This window comes from Botrytis byssoidea (assembly GCF_014898295.1).
Source record: "Botrytis byssoidea strain MUCL 94 chromosome Unknown BBYS_004, whole genome shotgun sequence".
Lineage (NCBI taxonomy): Eukaryota > Fungi > Ascomycota > Leotiomycetes > Helotiales > Sclerotiniaceae > Botrytis > Botrytis byssoidea.
Genome location: NW_024065845.1, coordinates 91779 through 106544, shown reverse-complemented (window position 1 = coordinate 106544; position 14766 = coordinate 91779). Strand labels below are relative to the sequence as shown.

General features: G+C 43.9%; 5 protein-coding genes across 5 annotated transcripts; 3 read left to right on the top strand and 2 right to left on the bottom strand.

The window, feature by feature from the left end:
• Positions 1–1601: 1601 nt before the first annotated feature.
• On the bottom strand, positions 1602–2666 carry EAE97_002140 (uncharacterized protein; the record flags this gene model as incomplete). The annotated part of the gene is made up of 2 exons (XM_038872651.1): positions 1602–2278; positions 2330–2666. The coding sequence occupies 2 exons, from the start codon at positions 2664–2666 to the stop codon at positions 1602–1604; spliced, it is 1014 nt and encodes a 337-aa protein (XP_038735857.1).
• A 921-nt stretch (positions 2667–3587) lies between these two features.
• On the top strand, positions 3588–4428 carry EAE97_002139 (uncharacterized protein; the record flags this gene model as incomplete). Its single annotated transcript, XM_038872650.1, has 3 exons — positions 3588–3842; positions 3894–4100; positions 4315–4428. The coding sequence occupies 3 exons, from the start codon at positions 3588–3590 to the stop codon at positions 4426–4428; spliced, it is 576 nt and encodes a 191-aa protein (XP_038735856.1).
• Positions 4429–7984: 3556 nt separating this feature from the next.
• On the top strand, positions 7985–9151 carry EAE97_002138 (uncharacterized protein; the record flags this gene model as incomplete). Its single annotated transcript, XM_038872649.1, has 1 exon — positions 7985–9151. The coding sequence occupies one exon, from the start codon at positions 7985–7987 to the stop codon at positions 9149–9151; it is 1167 nt and encodes a 388-aa protein (XP_038735855.1).
• A 1433-nt stretch (positions 9152–10584) lies between these two features.
• Positions 10585–11922, top strand: EAE97_002137 (uncharacterized protein; the record flags this gene model as incomplete). The annotated part of the gene is made up of 1 exon (XM_038872648.1): positions 10585–11922. One exon carries the CDS (start codon positions 10585–10587, stop codon positions 11920–11922), a length of 1338 nt encoding a protein of 445 aa, XP_038735854.1.
• Positions 11923–12972: 1050 nt separating this feature from the next.
• Positions 12973–14766, bottom strand: EAE97_002136 (uncharacterized protein; the record flags this gene model as incomplete). Its single annotated transcript, XM_038872647.1, has 2 exons — positions 12973–14257; positions 14315–14766. The coding sequence occupies 2 exons, from the start codon at positions 14764–14766 to the stop codon at positions 12973–12975; spliced, it is 1737 nt and encodes a 578-aa protein (XP_038735853.1).

The following is a 14766-nucleotide window of genomic DNA, read 5'->3' as shown; positions in this document are numbered from 1 at the left end:
ACTTGTATATGAATTTCAGATACATTAAGTTTTAGATGTAGAACATTTAGATCAAAAAGATATGAAATTATGAACAAAAATTAATTAAATAGACGCGAGCATGAAAGTCGCATATGCTGGCTGATCTTAGATCGTGCCGTCACTCCGGATGATGTGGAATTTTTGATAAATTCATCATTCATGAAAAGTCGAAACTAAAAGCCAAGCCGAGGATAAACGGCAGTGCCCGAGAATGGGGTTTCCAAGCCTGGGAGTTCCAGGGCTTCAGGGCTTGGTAGGCGTAAAGATTGGGTATGTGGAGCCGGATAGATGGAGTTTGTGGGGTAATATTCGGGAAGAGAGAATCTTATGTCTTGGAGGTTTGGGGGCAAGACTACCGAGTCATGAGCCGTGGGAGGCGAGGAGCGGGGGGTGATAGGGGTGCTGGGTGAGTATGAGGGGAGTTTTGCTTTGCTTTGGGTATGTTGTGGAAGTTTTGAGATTTTCTGGGGAGAGTATGGAGGAAGAGTCGATTTCGTACATGGGATGGAGGTTGGGAAGTGGGAAGTGGCACACGATGTCTTAATATAATTAAAGGTCTTAGGGGAATTTTGGATAAGTTGGAGGGATGTGATTGAGGATTGGATGGCGCAGGAGTCGCGAGTGGTTCTCTTTAGAAAGGCAAGTGGACGAAGAATGGTTCCGTTATGTCACTTGCCTGTACGGTCAAAATTAGAAGAAGCTAATGGGTAATGTGATTATCAACCAAGTAGTTGATGCTATTTTGCTCTGGTCCCTGATATAAAATGACAGCCTGTTCTGGGGGTGGTACCTGAGCATCGCCACGTTCTCCTTTATGTCGTTCCGCCGTGTCAATTACGACTAGATTGGTGAGGAATATGTAATCGTACAAATGATTAACAATGTAATCTTACAAAAGATCAACATAAGTTCGATTGCCTGGTCAAAATTCCACCCGGATTCACCAATGAGGAAGAATTGGCAACGTAAATGTATTCATGCAAACCTGGACCGATACTCGGCTCTGGACCCAGAAGTAAAGGATGCTTAGATATGACGAGGATCACGATATCATGATGAACTGATCAGGACCTAAATCAATCTTAATGTTTGTAGAGATGATAGTAACAGTGACATTGAGGAACAGAGAACTATCAATGAATTCTAGGAGACTATTATCTGTGATTGATGCGCCGAAGATCAAGAATGCCTTCCATAACTCTGTGGCTGGGAATTCGCAGCGAGATTTTTTGAGTTAGTTTAGCCTGGGTTCTCACCGTACTTCCTGATCTAACCCATAAGTATAATATTATAATAACAAAACGCTCTTCGACCAGGAGAAGGTGGAGCTCAACACGTGTCAGCGGGGTCGAGCGTATTCGTCCCAATAATAGAGAGCGCTTCCCGCAACGCTAATACTTGGGCCGAGCCGTAGATCGCGTAGCCCTTAATTCTTAGAGATCCTCGCCTAATAAATCAAAATTCAACTTTCTAGGTGCTCATCTACCCTATCCGACGCCAAAGAGTATATGAAACATCTCACCATACCAATATCCACCACCCAGACTCCGTTGACTCCGATGGTTAAGGAAGGCCAACAATCATATTAATATGCTTGCGGTAGCACGAAACGCCTCGCCCTGCTCCTTCGATAACAAGTTCCTCAAAACCTCTATGACATCTTTTGACTTATGCCACATCCACTGACCGAATTGCCAGGTCCATTTGACAGCAGTTCTTCCTGCATAAAACGCACCGAGGATCACAGATGCAAAATAAAGAATCTCAGGATCTTTAAAAAACATCAACATCCACACGAAAGGCTCCCAGCTCGGAGTTGTAGCGTTCCAAAGAGCTGTGAGCCAGCCATTTCGTACCACGTCATGGTAGAACCTCATAGCCTTTATGAGGCCATTGTAAAAACTGCGAGGGATGATATATAATTTACCTCCGGCAATTGCGGCATGAGTCCCAAATTGAAATGTTGTAAGGATAAATTTGGTGAAGCCACTTATGGAGCAGAGGTATGACCAGGTGTCATGAGGCTCGAACGTTTCGAACCCTGCGTTAATTCTGTTGAAGTCGAGGCCCAAATATGCGACTGTGCCTGCGACGGCAGAAGTGAGGGCCGCCGCCTTGTAGATTACATCAAGTGTCCCATTGGGCCATGTGAAGTTCTCGATGGGGTCATCGATAATCTTTTCGGCAAGGCTCTTGATCTCTGTTTGACAGTTTACACACAGAGGGTTATAATGCTCTGATGGCATCATTTGTCTTCCTGTAGATTAATTCAGCATTGGATCATACAGTACTTGTGAAAAATATGTACCAATTTCGTCGATAACATCTACACCGAGAGATGTATATCCAACAAGAAAATTATTGTATATGCGGTCCGCTGCGCTCCATTTCACTGAGTTGACAGGCTTTCCCCCTTCGAACTTTCGTTTTAAAAAGCCACTCTTCGTAACTTCGAAATAGTGTCCCTGACTTTCGAGTATCCAATGCGCTACAACGGAGTAGCCAAGCATGCGATTGATTTCACCAAGGAAGGTCATGAAGTTATTTGGGTCTGAGGGGCATTCATCAAGATCGATGCCGCTGGACTCGCGTTTTAAGGAAGCTTTGAGAAGTGCAATTCGCAACCATACCGCGTGCCGAGCCATGGCGATTCTGATTTCCACGAAAGAGAAAATAAGTGAGTTGAGAAGAAGTGAGGGATAATAGTGAGGAGTGGAATAGAACCTGATTATTATGAAATATCGAAGAACATCATATGATTCACACAACAAAGTGCAACTAGCACTGTAGTCATTATAGCCTGGATCGGCAGTGCTGCATTAAATCTTGAATTGTGCCTGCACTAAAAAAAAAGGGCGTTCATTAGTCTGTCTGCACTAGCTGAGTTCAGAGCTGTCAAGTTAGGTCAATATTCCTTTTGCAAACATATTCTCGTATTCCAAGACAGGCAACTTTGCTAAGCGCCAATCGGAGGGTATTCAATGTACGAGGCTGAGATTTTCGCAGGGAAACTTCTGCAGGTGTCTCCTTCATCCCATCTTATTCTTGCTTATTTTCAGGAGAGGATGTGTTAGTCATGATTGCACTTGGCGCGAAAAGCTCTATTGAAATGCCCTTCGACTCCTGGACACCGAGAAATATTGGAACTATACCAGCCATAGTACGTCATTAAGTACCATCAAGCAATATGTTATGGAAAACCAAGAAATATTGAAACTATATCAGCCACAGTACGTCATCAAGTACCAGATCAAGCAATATGCTGCGGAAAACCATTGCCCGGCTGGGCATCAAGAACTTTACAGACATATCAAGAGATTTTCCATGATGCAGTCGATGATGAGGCCGCCAACGGTCTGGACCTGGTAGCAAATGCCCACCATGAGTTCTCGACAATATAACCTCGCAGCCTAACCAGCATTGATTGGCCATACAACACCATTCCAATTCCTCGTACTCTTCTCAATCCTTGTTCTGCAACCTTCGATCATCTCCTGCTTTCTTGTCATCCTATTGCAGAGTCCAAAATCTTCAAACAATCTCATCGATTCCACAACGAGTTAATCATGCTCGGCGTCCTATATTTTCTCGGACTCAATGCCGAGAATGCTCGGGGCCTTCACCACTTGCCTCGCTTTCTCTTCTTCACCTGGTGCGATCATATGAAGACTCTGGAAGGATTCCAAACGACATACATCCCGGATTCTGCAGCAAGAACGGGTAATGATGCAGTTCATGCCGAAAAGCAGACACCCGAGACAGTATTCGCCCTCAAATGGATACAAATTCGAATCGCGGAATATAATTCTGTGCTGATAACAGTAAGTCTTGATGTAATCTCCTCAATATTCGTCTAGCTAATGACATGTTAGAGCATAGCAATATTTGCCCTCGCAGGAGCAGCAATTTTCTCAGACACTATTGCCTCAGCAGTATGGATGTCAAGATTCGTTTTCTACGTTTCTATGATTTTCTCCTTCACTGCTGTTTGCAAAGCTTATCAGCAAACACGCATGCTACTTCGTATCAGTTGTTGTTCTGATCCAGCACCACGAATGCGATGCCAACTAGGCAATGTGGTAAGGGGCAAATGGATACCTTGCCACAGAAAGATTGCAGCCTGGGAGAGCTCAATCGTTTTGTTGAATGCTAGTGTTATTACACTCATGCTGGGTTTGGGTGCTTTGTTATTTGGTTCTTTACAAATTTGCAATGGGAAGTGGGAGTGTGATGAATCGAAGGCAGGTTATTGGACGGGAATTTTGTTGTTGACTTGTGCTAATTACTTGGCAGATCGCGTATCTCCTCATTCCTGTTGCTTTCTACGCGGCAATGGAGTTTTATTCCTCGAGTGTTCTTATGTATCGAAGTATCGAGTATAATGAGAGGATACAAGCTGCTGTATAGATGCGGATTGAATTGGCGAGAGACCATTATGATTAGCTACTAAGAGGAAGTAGCGTGATATAGGCGGCTCGAAGATTGTGGCACAATGCATATAGACTTTGTCGTTGTTAGCTTCGAAGTTAAAGCGTTCATCATGATCAGAACATCAGATTGCTTCAGAAGGGTATGAGATCAATGTAGTCATAATTGCTTTTGGTTACCTCAGTATCCAACTCTTGCTCGATGTGAGCCGATCAGCAGGAAACATCATGGCTTGGCCGGAGCTATTTCAACAAAGACTGAGAGCAGACTAAGATCGAAATATGTGCAATGCGCGGTTTCTTGCTCGCAAGTGAGTTTGCGCAACTCGATGGTCGAATCGTGGTTTGAAGTGGGTTTCGGCTATGCTTTTGGAGAGTGTTGTAACTTTGCTGGATTCTGCTCAGAATGTTGTTCGGGGTTACGGCATGTTTTATTTCTGTATTCTGGTCATGGTAGTCTTATTATTAAATGTTGTGTTCACATACAATAAGAAGGGGATTAAGGTACAGAATTTGTGGCAAGTTAAATATGAATATTCTTCTTTGCTGCTCTTCCTGTCAGTTGACTTCATTCAGTCCTTCAAGAATTGATTTTCGAGGGACAGGCTGTTCAATTGTTCAATGTTTGCCCATTTATAGGTGCATTGTCATTGTTTAATCAGCTTCCACAATCGTATGGCGCCCGCAAAGCTACTACCGCCCAAGTTCTTGGGCAGCTCAAGCCTCAAATTTGGGGCTCCGCACAGGATTTTCAGCTGGATGGAGGCTTAATCGGCGAAACTTTGGCACCGCAGTCCGGTTTTCGATGGCTTCGTTCGAGCATTGTTACACGTAGCCTCGTCTTCGGCGGACTAAAATCGCCGTTCCGACTGTGTCTGCATTATTCTGGTGTTCATGCTGGCCAAATTTGCCGTTATATCTTGTTTTAATGCACTGTCCTTGCTTTGTAGCCAATTATATGGTAGTGGGAGGTTATTTCGCCCTGGAAACCGGGCGATTCTGCCCAAAAGTCGTATGCTTACATTTGGTTCTTCGCAGTTTGCGTATTCATCGCGTCCGAACATATAGCGAAGTCCTTTTCCCATCACGTCTAAAGTTATTCTGCAACGAATTGCTGCCCAAATTTTCAAACAAGGAAGGGTTGACCCTATCGCTGGCTCTCCTGATTGTACAATTTGCGCGCACACGGAGAACACGGATGACCTGGTTGCAGTGCGCAGATATGAGCGTCATCCTGCTGTCTCAGCTCTGGCTCATATCCCATTCCCTCACACCTGTTTTTCTACTTGTGGGAGTGTCGTTACTCCAACAAGGGCGATGTAGCTCAATCGCCTGCCGAAGAAGCTTGATGAGAAGCTAGAGAAACTATGTCTAGGGACACGATCAGACGGTGAAATCATTCTCAGATGAGACGTCGTGGCTATTGAAGGTATAAATAAGCGGAGGATCTCGCGATTGACTACATGTGTGGCTGCATTTGCTATAGTCATCACTGTGGCCTATTCGACTGGAAAGAAGGATGTGTCGAATACCCACTGCGTTTCGCTCTCCCGGCAGGGAGAGCTCTGCTAGGGTTTTACTGGCACGGTCGCTCATAGGCACATACCTCCGTACCTTACATACGGAGGTATTTTGTCACCAGGGTAATACTGCAGCCAAGACCAGGAAGTATATAAAAATTTGCGACTGATGGCCAGCTGAATACGGTATATAGTAAGGACGATAAATCCTTGCTCGCTTACATAACGCAGTATTTGGTCCATCTCCCACTTTTGTCCGGACAAATCCGGCAGATAGGTTTTCTTAAACTTTGTATCTTTAAACTTTGAGGCTATATTTAACCTTAATAGTAGCTCTATGCCACAGTTCCGAATTCCAAAAATAAGTTAATAGCAAGTTTTGATACTCTTGATAAAATCATCGACAATATGCTCAAAACATAATGTTTTTCTGATTGCAAATTAAGCCTTATAGATAAATAGCCAAAGAATAATATCGAATAAGCTAGATCTTTATGAATCAATAGGATGAAGATTTAAGGTCTTCGAACTTAAAAAATTTCGGCACACAGGGATGGACGCTATATCTTTTACTAATTTAAACCAGTATGCGATCTTTTTATAGATATTCTTCTCGTAATGGTTTTAGTCTAACGCCTTAACTCTGTGTGCTGACAGTATTGGATGGTGTTTTTCTAAAGCCTTTGCCCAGTTATAACCAAAAGCTTTGAGAGGCCTTTCGGTGGTGGCGCTCGATTCGTCGTATGTCCAGCAGAAAAATGTGGAGCGTAGGAAATTTGCAGCGAGCATGCCTTTGTTGGAATTGGTGGATCCATCTAGATGTGCGGTGAATGCGGGCTTGTGTTATTGGACAAGTAGCCCGTGTGTATAGGATCGTAATTAACCAGGTTGCCAATTGTAGTGGTGTCACACCTTTCGGAGGATCTAAGAATAACAATCCTGATGAGGCCTGCGGAGTGACTCCAGCGAGTCTTTTAGATGCTCTAGCAAACTCAAAGGCTTGGCTATGAAATGAAACAGAGGGAATGAACATGGTAACCAGGAAATAGTAAAAATAACAGCAATGTGTTTACAAAGATACGATAGTTATTGGTGAATGATTGGGCCACCTGCTTTTGAAGTGCTTTGTCCAATACTTTCGAGGATTAAGCGATGCCCCCTTCTCTCCGGCAAAAGAATAACGAGATCGTGTGACACCCAAACAAACAATGGACTAAGTATACTTTGAGAGGTGGGCTTTCATATACAGCAGTATTCCAAAAGATGATGACTATTGAGAGATTCAAGATTTTGTCTTCAAAGCTTGAATTTGAACCTCTAGGGAAGTCAAATCTGCACTCACAACTACGAGCTGATCCTAGAAAGTATCAAGAAACGAAAGTCAGAACCAGATAACAAAAGCCACATGGAAGCCCTATTAACCGATGAAACAGTGACCAATGTCGATTTTCCAAATCATACTATTAAAGTAATGTACTAAAATCATTAAGAGATACATGTGCAGGCTCTGAATGTATACATGATTTGGGGAGCGGCGATCTCTTTGTAGAACTCTGTTCTATGGACCTGCTTGTGGGAATCGGATTATGTGCTTAGTATCAATCGGCTACAGTGTCGAAGAACCCATGAGGTCATCCATCAGGAATATACGCAAGCAACGGCGCAGTGACAGCGAGAGACGCCATTCTCGATCCAAAGATAACCTTATGAAATATATCGATATTGATTCTGTTCAGGATTGTACACATTTGCGTATAAGAACAGTGCAGTGGAAGACAATTTCGATAGGAAACTATTACATTGATATTGATAAGAAATATGATTTCTTACATCAGATCATGATCTTGTAGTGCAGCATGAGTTGTGTTCTAGATTTAAATGTACGAGATTTGCACCTGTAAAATTAGCGTTCGCTAACCTAAGACAGTGAATAACAGGCTTCCTTCCTTTCCATCTCAAATGTTTATACAACATTCAACCACGACAACCTCTTAATTAACAACAACCACATTCACAATGGACGACGATGATGATTTTGGTGCAGATGCGGATTTCCTAACAGCTCTCGCACAAACCCCTGTTACAGCTCCATCTACAAACCGCGTTCAACAACCTACCCCGCAACGCGTCCAACAGCCTACTCCACAGCGTCTCGATCGAGCACCACCAACAAATAATGCCTCCGCAGGTCCCAAGGTTGTTCAACCAATTCCACAAGCTATCGCATCGCGCTCTTCTGGCTCGACAATTCAAGTGTCTCTGCGGCAGAAAGGCAATCCAATACTGACAAATCTCAAATCCTTTCCATGGGAATACTCAGATATCCTGGCCGATTATGTGCTTGGTACAACAACATGCGCACTCTTCCTATCACTCAAATACCACCGATTACATCCTGAATATATATACAATCGAATAAAAGGTTTACAGGGTAAATACAATCTGCGGGTACTTCTTACAATGGTTGATATTGGAAATCATGAAGAGAGTTTAAAGGAATTATCCAAGACAAGTTTGGTGAATAATGTTACCGTCATATTATGCTGGTCCGCTCCTGAGGCTGCAAGATACCTTGAGTTATACAAGAGCTACGAACATGCAAATGCTAGTGCTATAAAAGGTGTTGAAAGTAAGAGTTATGGAGACAAAATGGTAGATTTCATTACCGTTCCAAGGAGTATCAATAAACGAGATGCTGTGGCATTGGTCGATGCATTTGGAAGTATCAGAGGTGCTATTAATGCAAGACCTGAGGAAATTGCTGTTGTTGATGGATGGGGAGAGAAAAAGGTTAGAAAGTGGTGTGGGGTTGTTGATGAACCATTTAGAGCACGAAAAGCAGCTCGTAGAGGTTTGAGCAGGAAGGAAGTAACAGACGATGGGATAGAACGGCCAGAAGGAGTTTTAGAACGTGCCATACCTTTGAGTCGTGTTCCATTGAGGGAAATGAGCTCCTTAGGAGGGAAATCTGTTGAATCCTCGTATCGAAGCCAGAAACCCCTTGAGGAGCGACAGGATGAACAGATACCAGGCGATGATGATGAAGAGGCTGCAATCTCGGCCGCTCAGCAAGAAGAAGAAGAAATAGCAGCTCGAGAGAAAAAGCAAGAATTGGCCAGGAGAGATGAAGAGCTCAGTGGAGGGGTCGCCGCAGCTTTAGCAAAATTACGAGAGGAGCATTAAAATATTTAAAGGTTAAGATATCACATGCCCATCTACATTGAGTATCTGGCCTGGAAATGGTATCACGCTAAAATTGAACGGGAGAGTTGACATGAGAAGGTTTTCTTTTTTTACCTCGAATCACGTTATAAATGGCTAGTCCACCAATCCACGATTGTATCAAATGCAGATTTGACGATTCTCATGCTGTCGATGATCTCTGTTCTATATATGCACCTAGACCTTATATGTTGCTAGAGCTAGAGATAGAGCAGAGACCAAGTCAATCGATTGCTTACACAAAGTCTACATTTAACGCAGCTCCTTCATGGCACTGGGATATTTCACAAAAGAAATCTGTATACTTGCGAAAGTTTCTTTTTCTGGAACAGCTATGTATAGCACATAATAATGCATTCTTTGGTTTTAGCATAGCGACCAACTCTGTGACCCCCAAAAGAGAAAATTTCTCCTCTCTTCACATCTTTCTCCGGGCTTGAGAGGAATAGGCTCATGTCTATCTGTCTTCATGAGCTTTACGCTTAGTTTGCCGTGTATTTCTGGCCCGAAGAGCCTTTGCGTCTTTTCGCTGGCATCTTCCTTTCTCAGCCGTCTCATCTGGCCCAAGTACTTCTCTTTCGTAGATCGGAGAGGAACTTTTTGTATTGTGCCAATCACTATCATAAGGTATGGTATTGCAAAATGTTCATTCATCAAGCTCTCAACCTCCAGGGTGATCTATCCAGGTACTTCGCCTTGAAGTTTGATAGAAATTTGCGCATGACTTCTTCCTTGGTGCGGTTCCTCATAGTGCTGAGTCTGATTCAAATTATCATTAGTGGAAGTATCTACATTGATTTGGTCGGTTATAGGGAGACTTTGGGTAGCCGTGCAGGTTCTATCTACGTGACTGGTCCTCCCCGGACCCCTTAGCCAGCCTCTCCATGAAGTCGTATACTTTGGTAATGTATTTTTCTCGCATAAACATTGACATTTTTTTTGTATGCATTTTAGCTACTTGTAATCTCAGCCTCGTTTTTGAATTTGCGCTTCAGGGAATGTCTCTAAAACCAAAATGCTCCGATTTCTATCACCTCTATAGCTGGTTCATACAAGAATGAGGGGCTACGTCCATAAAATTCTTAGTATGTTGGACTTGCGCTTGAAATTGATAGATTTCAAATCAATCAATGAAAGTTTTGCTAAGGTATTTAATAGGCGAGTAGATGAATCTTTGTCTTATTCAAAGCGGACTTGATGAGATTAAAAATTCTTTTTGTTTGAATGTATTCAGTGTGGAATGGACATAGGCGAAGTTGAATTCTTTGTTCCTATCAGGAACCATTCCTGAGCATCTAAGTAGACTTCAACTGTTTAACGTTGTTGCTGCATAAAGCCTCACCAATTGAACCTCAAGCCTCAACCCAACTAAAAAATCACGCAAAAGATTTGATATGATTTTCAACAATGCCGCGAATCGTGCTAACCCATGCCTTCCGCCTCTGCCACCACTTCCACCCGCATTTGGACTGGATGGCTTCGAGGTCGAAATTCCCCAAATTCCAGAGACAACATCGGGATCAGGACGGTCTTGGTTTGATCGGGGATTAACTAACAATGCGGTCGCTTTAAGGAGTATTGCTACTTTACAAAATAGAAATACAAACCTACAAAGGGAAAATGGACGATTGCGAAATCTAGGTGAATCATGGCAAAGGGAAGCTGGACGACTGCGAAATCAAGATGCCAGACTGGACAGACAGGATGAGCGACAAAATCAGATTATTGAGGAACTACGTGGCCAGTTGACCGAATTGAGGAGACGAGATGAGCAGCATACGCAAACGATTCAAGGGCTCAGGGAACAGGTAGAAGGATTGGGTGAAAAGGATCAGATGATTGATGACCTATGCATTCAAGTCTCGGAGTTAAGGAGGGAAGATGCTTTACATGCGCAAACTATTCGAGAACTTAGAGATCAGGTAGCTAAAGCAGGTGAGAAGGATCAGACAATTGAGAGACTACAAACCCAATTGTCAGAGGTAAGGAGGGAGAACGACTCACATACACAAACCATCCAAGGACTCAGAGATCAAGTAGCCAAGCTACTCGATAACCCATCCATCGAGGACCTCGGTACTCAAATAACCAACCTATCAGAGACCATTGATCAAAAAAACCACATCATCCAAAACCTCCACAAGCAAATAAGCATCCTCACCGAACAGCACAGCAAACAAGTAACGGAGCTCCGCTCCCGCCTCACCACCATCTCGAAAGAGAACGACGAGCGCGTAAACATCATGTCAGAACTACGCGTCAAGCTCACGGGGGAGAGTGAAAAAAATATGAAGCACGAATGGACCATTTCTTCTCTGCGCAATCGATTAAATAACGAAGCGGAAATGTGCGAGGTGCGGCGGGCGTGGGCAGAGCGACAACACGAGACGGCGATGGAAAAGGTGCAGTATGAGCTTGGGGAAGTGCGGGCGCAGAATGCGATGCTGGAGCTGCGCGTGAAGAAATGTGAGGGGGAAAGGGATGAGGCGAGGATTGCGCGGCGGGCGGCGGATGATGGGTTGGAGGAGGTGGTGGAGAGGTGGAGGGGGGTGGAGGCGATGAATGCATTGTTGGAGGGGAGGTTGAGGGGGTGGGAGAGCAGAGAGGAGGAGGAGGTGGAGATGGAGGCGGCGGAACAGCAGGGTGTGTATGAGGAGGAGATTAGGGTGTTGAAGGAGGAATTGAGGATTGCGAAGATGGCTGGGGCTCAGAAACCGGCTGGGGGGAAGTGATGTTGAGTTTGAGTATGTAGTCTAGAGTGAAGATGGGGTGAGAGGGTATGCATGTGTCTAGTTGTGTAGATGGACTAGCTTGAGAACTATCCAGTTCGTACAGGGACATTTCGAACTTCGTGACTATAGAAAAAAGAAGCGGTAGCTGATAGAGAATGTGTAAACAATTCGGAACTGCATCAAAGAACTGCAGAGAAAATACTCGACCTGTTCACACATTCTAAACATATCTTTTGAAGCACACACAAGAACCAGAGACATGATCATGAAATTCAATCTTTGGTCATGTATTCATTTTATTTGAACTTCCTTTCCCACTTCATTCACTACAGTACTACAAACAAATGAATCAACCCCTTGCTTTCTCCACGAACATCTATAATCCCGAGCCCCATTCATCGTCCCTCTCTCACCTAGCAGCGAGCGTGCATGCAATTCCCGCATCAATAGCACACACCCACGCCACATCCATCCCATCTCCCAATCCCATCCATAAAATCCAACCCAATTCCCATCCACCCCGAAGTAATATGGCCAAGCCCCATACCCCTCAATCAATATAAACAAACACAAACACCATGCTACCGAGTCAATACTTCCGAATCAATACAGCATCAATCCATTTCCATTCATTCATGCCCTCCCATTCGTCCCGCCCTTTATGTCGATTGACAATCAAATCTCAAATCCAGCGCCCAAACCTAAAAAAACGCCATAGACTCAACCTAAAGAACCCCAGCCTGGTTAAGTCATCAATCCTGGACCATCCATGGTATGACGTTGGTGCACCTAAAACAAAGGATATCGCTCAAAAACTCCATACAATGCAACCTTACCCTTTCCACTTTTCAAATCCACTCGTTCGCTTTACCCACCCCCAATAATTACTTTCCATCACTTCTTGTCATTCATAAAAAGCATCGCATCGCACCGTACCGCACCACAAAGCATCCATTCAACGACGCTCGAATAACTTTTCCGCCACGAGACAAAAAGTCATCGCATCGTTCTTCGTAGCTCCGCACGTGAATAACTCCTCTCATTGACCTCTCAGTCCGAGATTGATCCTGTATCCACAACCTCTGATCCGTCCACCACATTACCTCCAGTCCTTCCTGGCTCCCAGCCTTCCATTTCATCCCTTCCATCTTCCTTGATCAAGTCCAATAGCACCATACTATTCTTCTTAATCCTCTCAGGTCTATCCACGATTCCTCTTTCGAGAATCAAGGCTTCGGCTGTTTTGGCCCACAATTCATGTAGATCAGGCACACCTTCCACCAGCAATCCAAGTACGTCTCGTCCTAATGGACGCATCGGTGGACCTTTTGAAAGACTTGTTCTCCATACCAAACTCCCATCCGATAAATTGCGTCTGGAGGCAATGCAAGTAGACTTGTCGCAGAACCACTCAGTACATCCTGAAGAATCGTGGCCGGAAGTATCAGGCTGAGAATGAGCCATAGGCTGGGGTGCCTTCTTTCTTCCTAGATGAGCGAATTTTGACATTTTGGATTTAGGTGTAGCGGTGTTAGGTTCGACAATTGGGAAACGACAACTTTGTAGAGAACCATACCATTGATCGACGGCGGCTCTCCTCGCATTATAACCTTTGGTCCGCCAGAAATTTTCTGCCTGCTGGAGCCCGCCTATCGTGAGAATAGCTGAGTACACTTCATCGGGTGGTCGATCCTTCAAATAACCTCTGATAGATCTTTCCACTCTTCCAACATATGAAGGAGGCCTCAATCGACGAGAGAATGATGACATGAACAAAGGAAATATCTGATGAACATACAATAACGTTCTGTCATCATACATGTTCATAGCAAAAGTCTCGAATGGATTGAGCGTGTACGGCAATCGAGTCAAAGGCGCCCCGCGTCTTTCAAGATGTGAAGCATATACGTTTCGGTAAGTTTCGAAGAAGTGAAAGATTGTAAAGATAAGTGGTATTAATCTTTGACGCATCCTTTCATATTGAGGTTGAAATTCCAACACTTGAGCTTCAGTCGTCCGTAAGAATATCTCCTTTCGAGCTTGTAGAGAGATCAAGGTAGATAATTTTGATGCAACATGTAATCGATGCCATATTCCAGCCAGATAGTGTAAGTTCAACTTCGCAGCCTCTGGCAAAGGAAATAATCGTATGGTGTAACCAGGTAGTGTATGAGTTGCATGATATCTCGCGATTGGTGCTTCATTTATTGTAATCAAAGCATGAAATGATCTCGAAACTTGTCGCAAGTCAAGAATGGTATGAATTGGTAAAGGTGAGATAATTTGAGCTTGTAATTCGGTTGGGAGAGAGAGGAGAAGGTCGGAGAGAGAAGCGCTTATGTAGGTTAGCAATTTATCCGAATATTCGCAAGAGAACCTGAAGTTTGTTTACCTTTGTCTTTCAAGTCTTTCTTGGATGATGTCTGGATGTGTCTCGACAATTGATGGAGCTCGATGGGTAATGTTCACTTTGGATCGTAGAGCACCTAATGAACCACTAAAACTTGGTCGACGTTGTGTTCGTGAAGAAGTGAGGTCGTGTCCCAGTGTACGTTTTCTTTGATCGCCAAGTCGGAAGGCCAAATTCTCATGATTGCTATTTTTCTGCCTCGAAGGTAAATTGAATGTAGCTGCTTCTAATGGTGATGGCTCATGATTAATTAGAGGGATCGACGTAGAACCAATCTGTGAATTTTGTGTTGTTCCAGGTGCAGTCCCAGCAGCAATCGATCCAGATCCGGACCCTGATCCATTCTCAGCATGCCCATGTCCATTCCTATCATTTTGTCGTAATTTATCGAAATATCGCTCTGAAGCGAATTCAGTAAGATGAAGGGGTTCCAT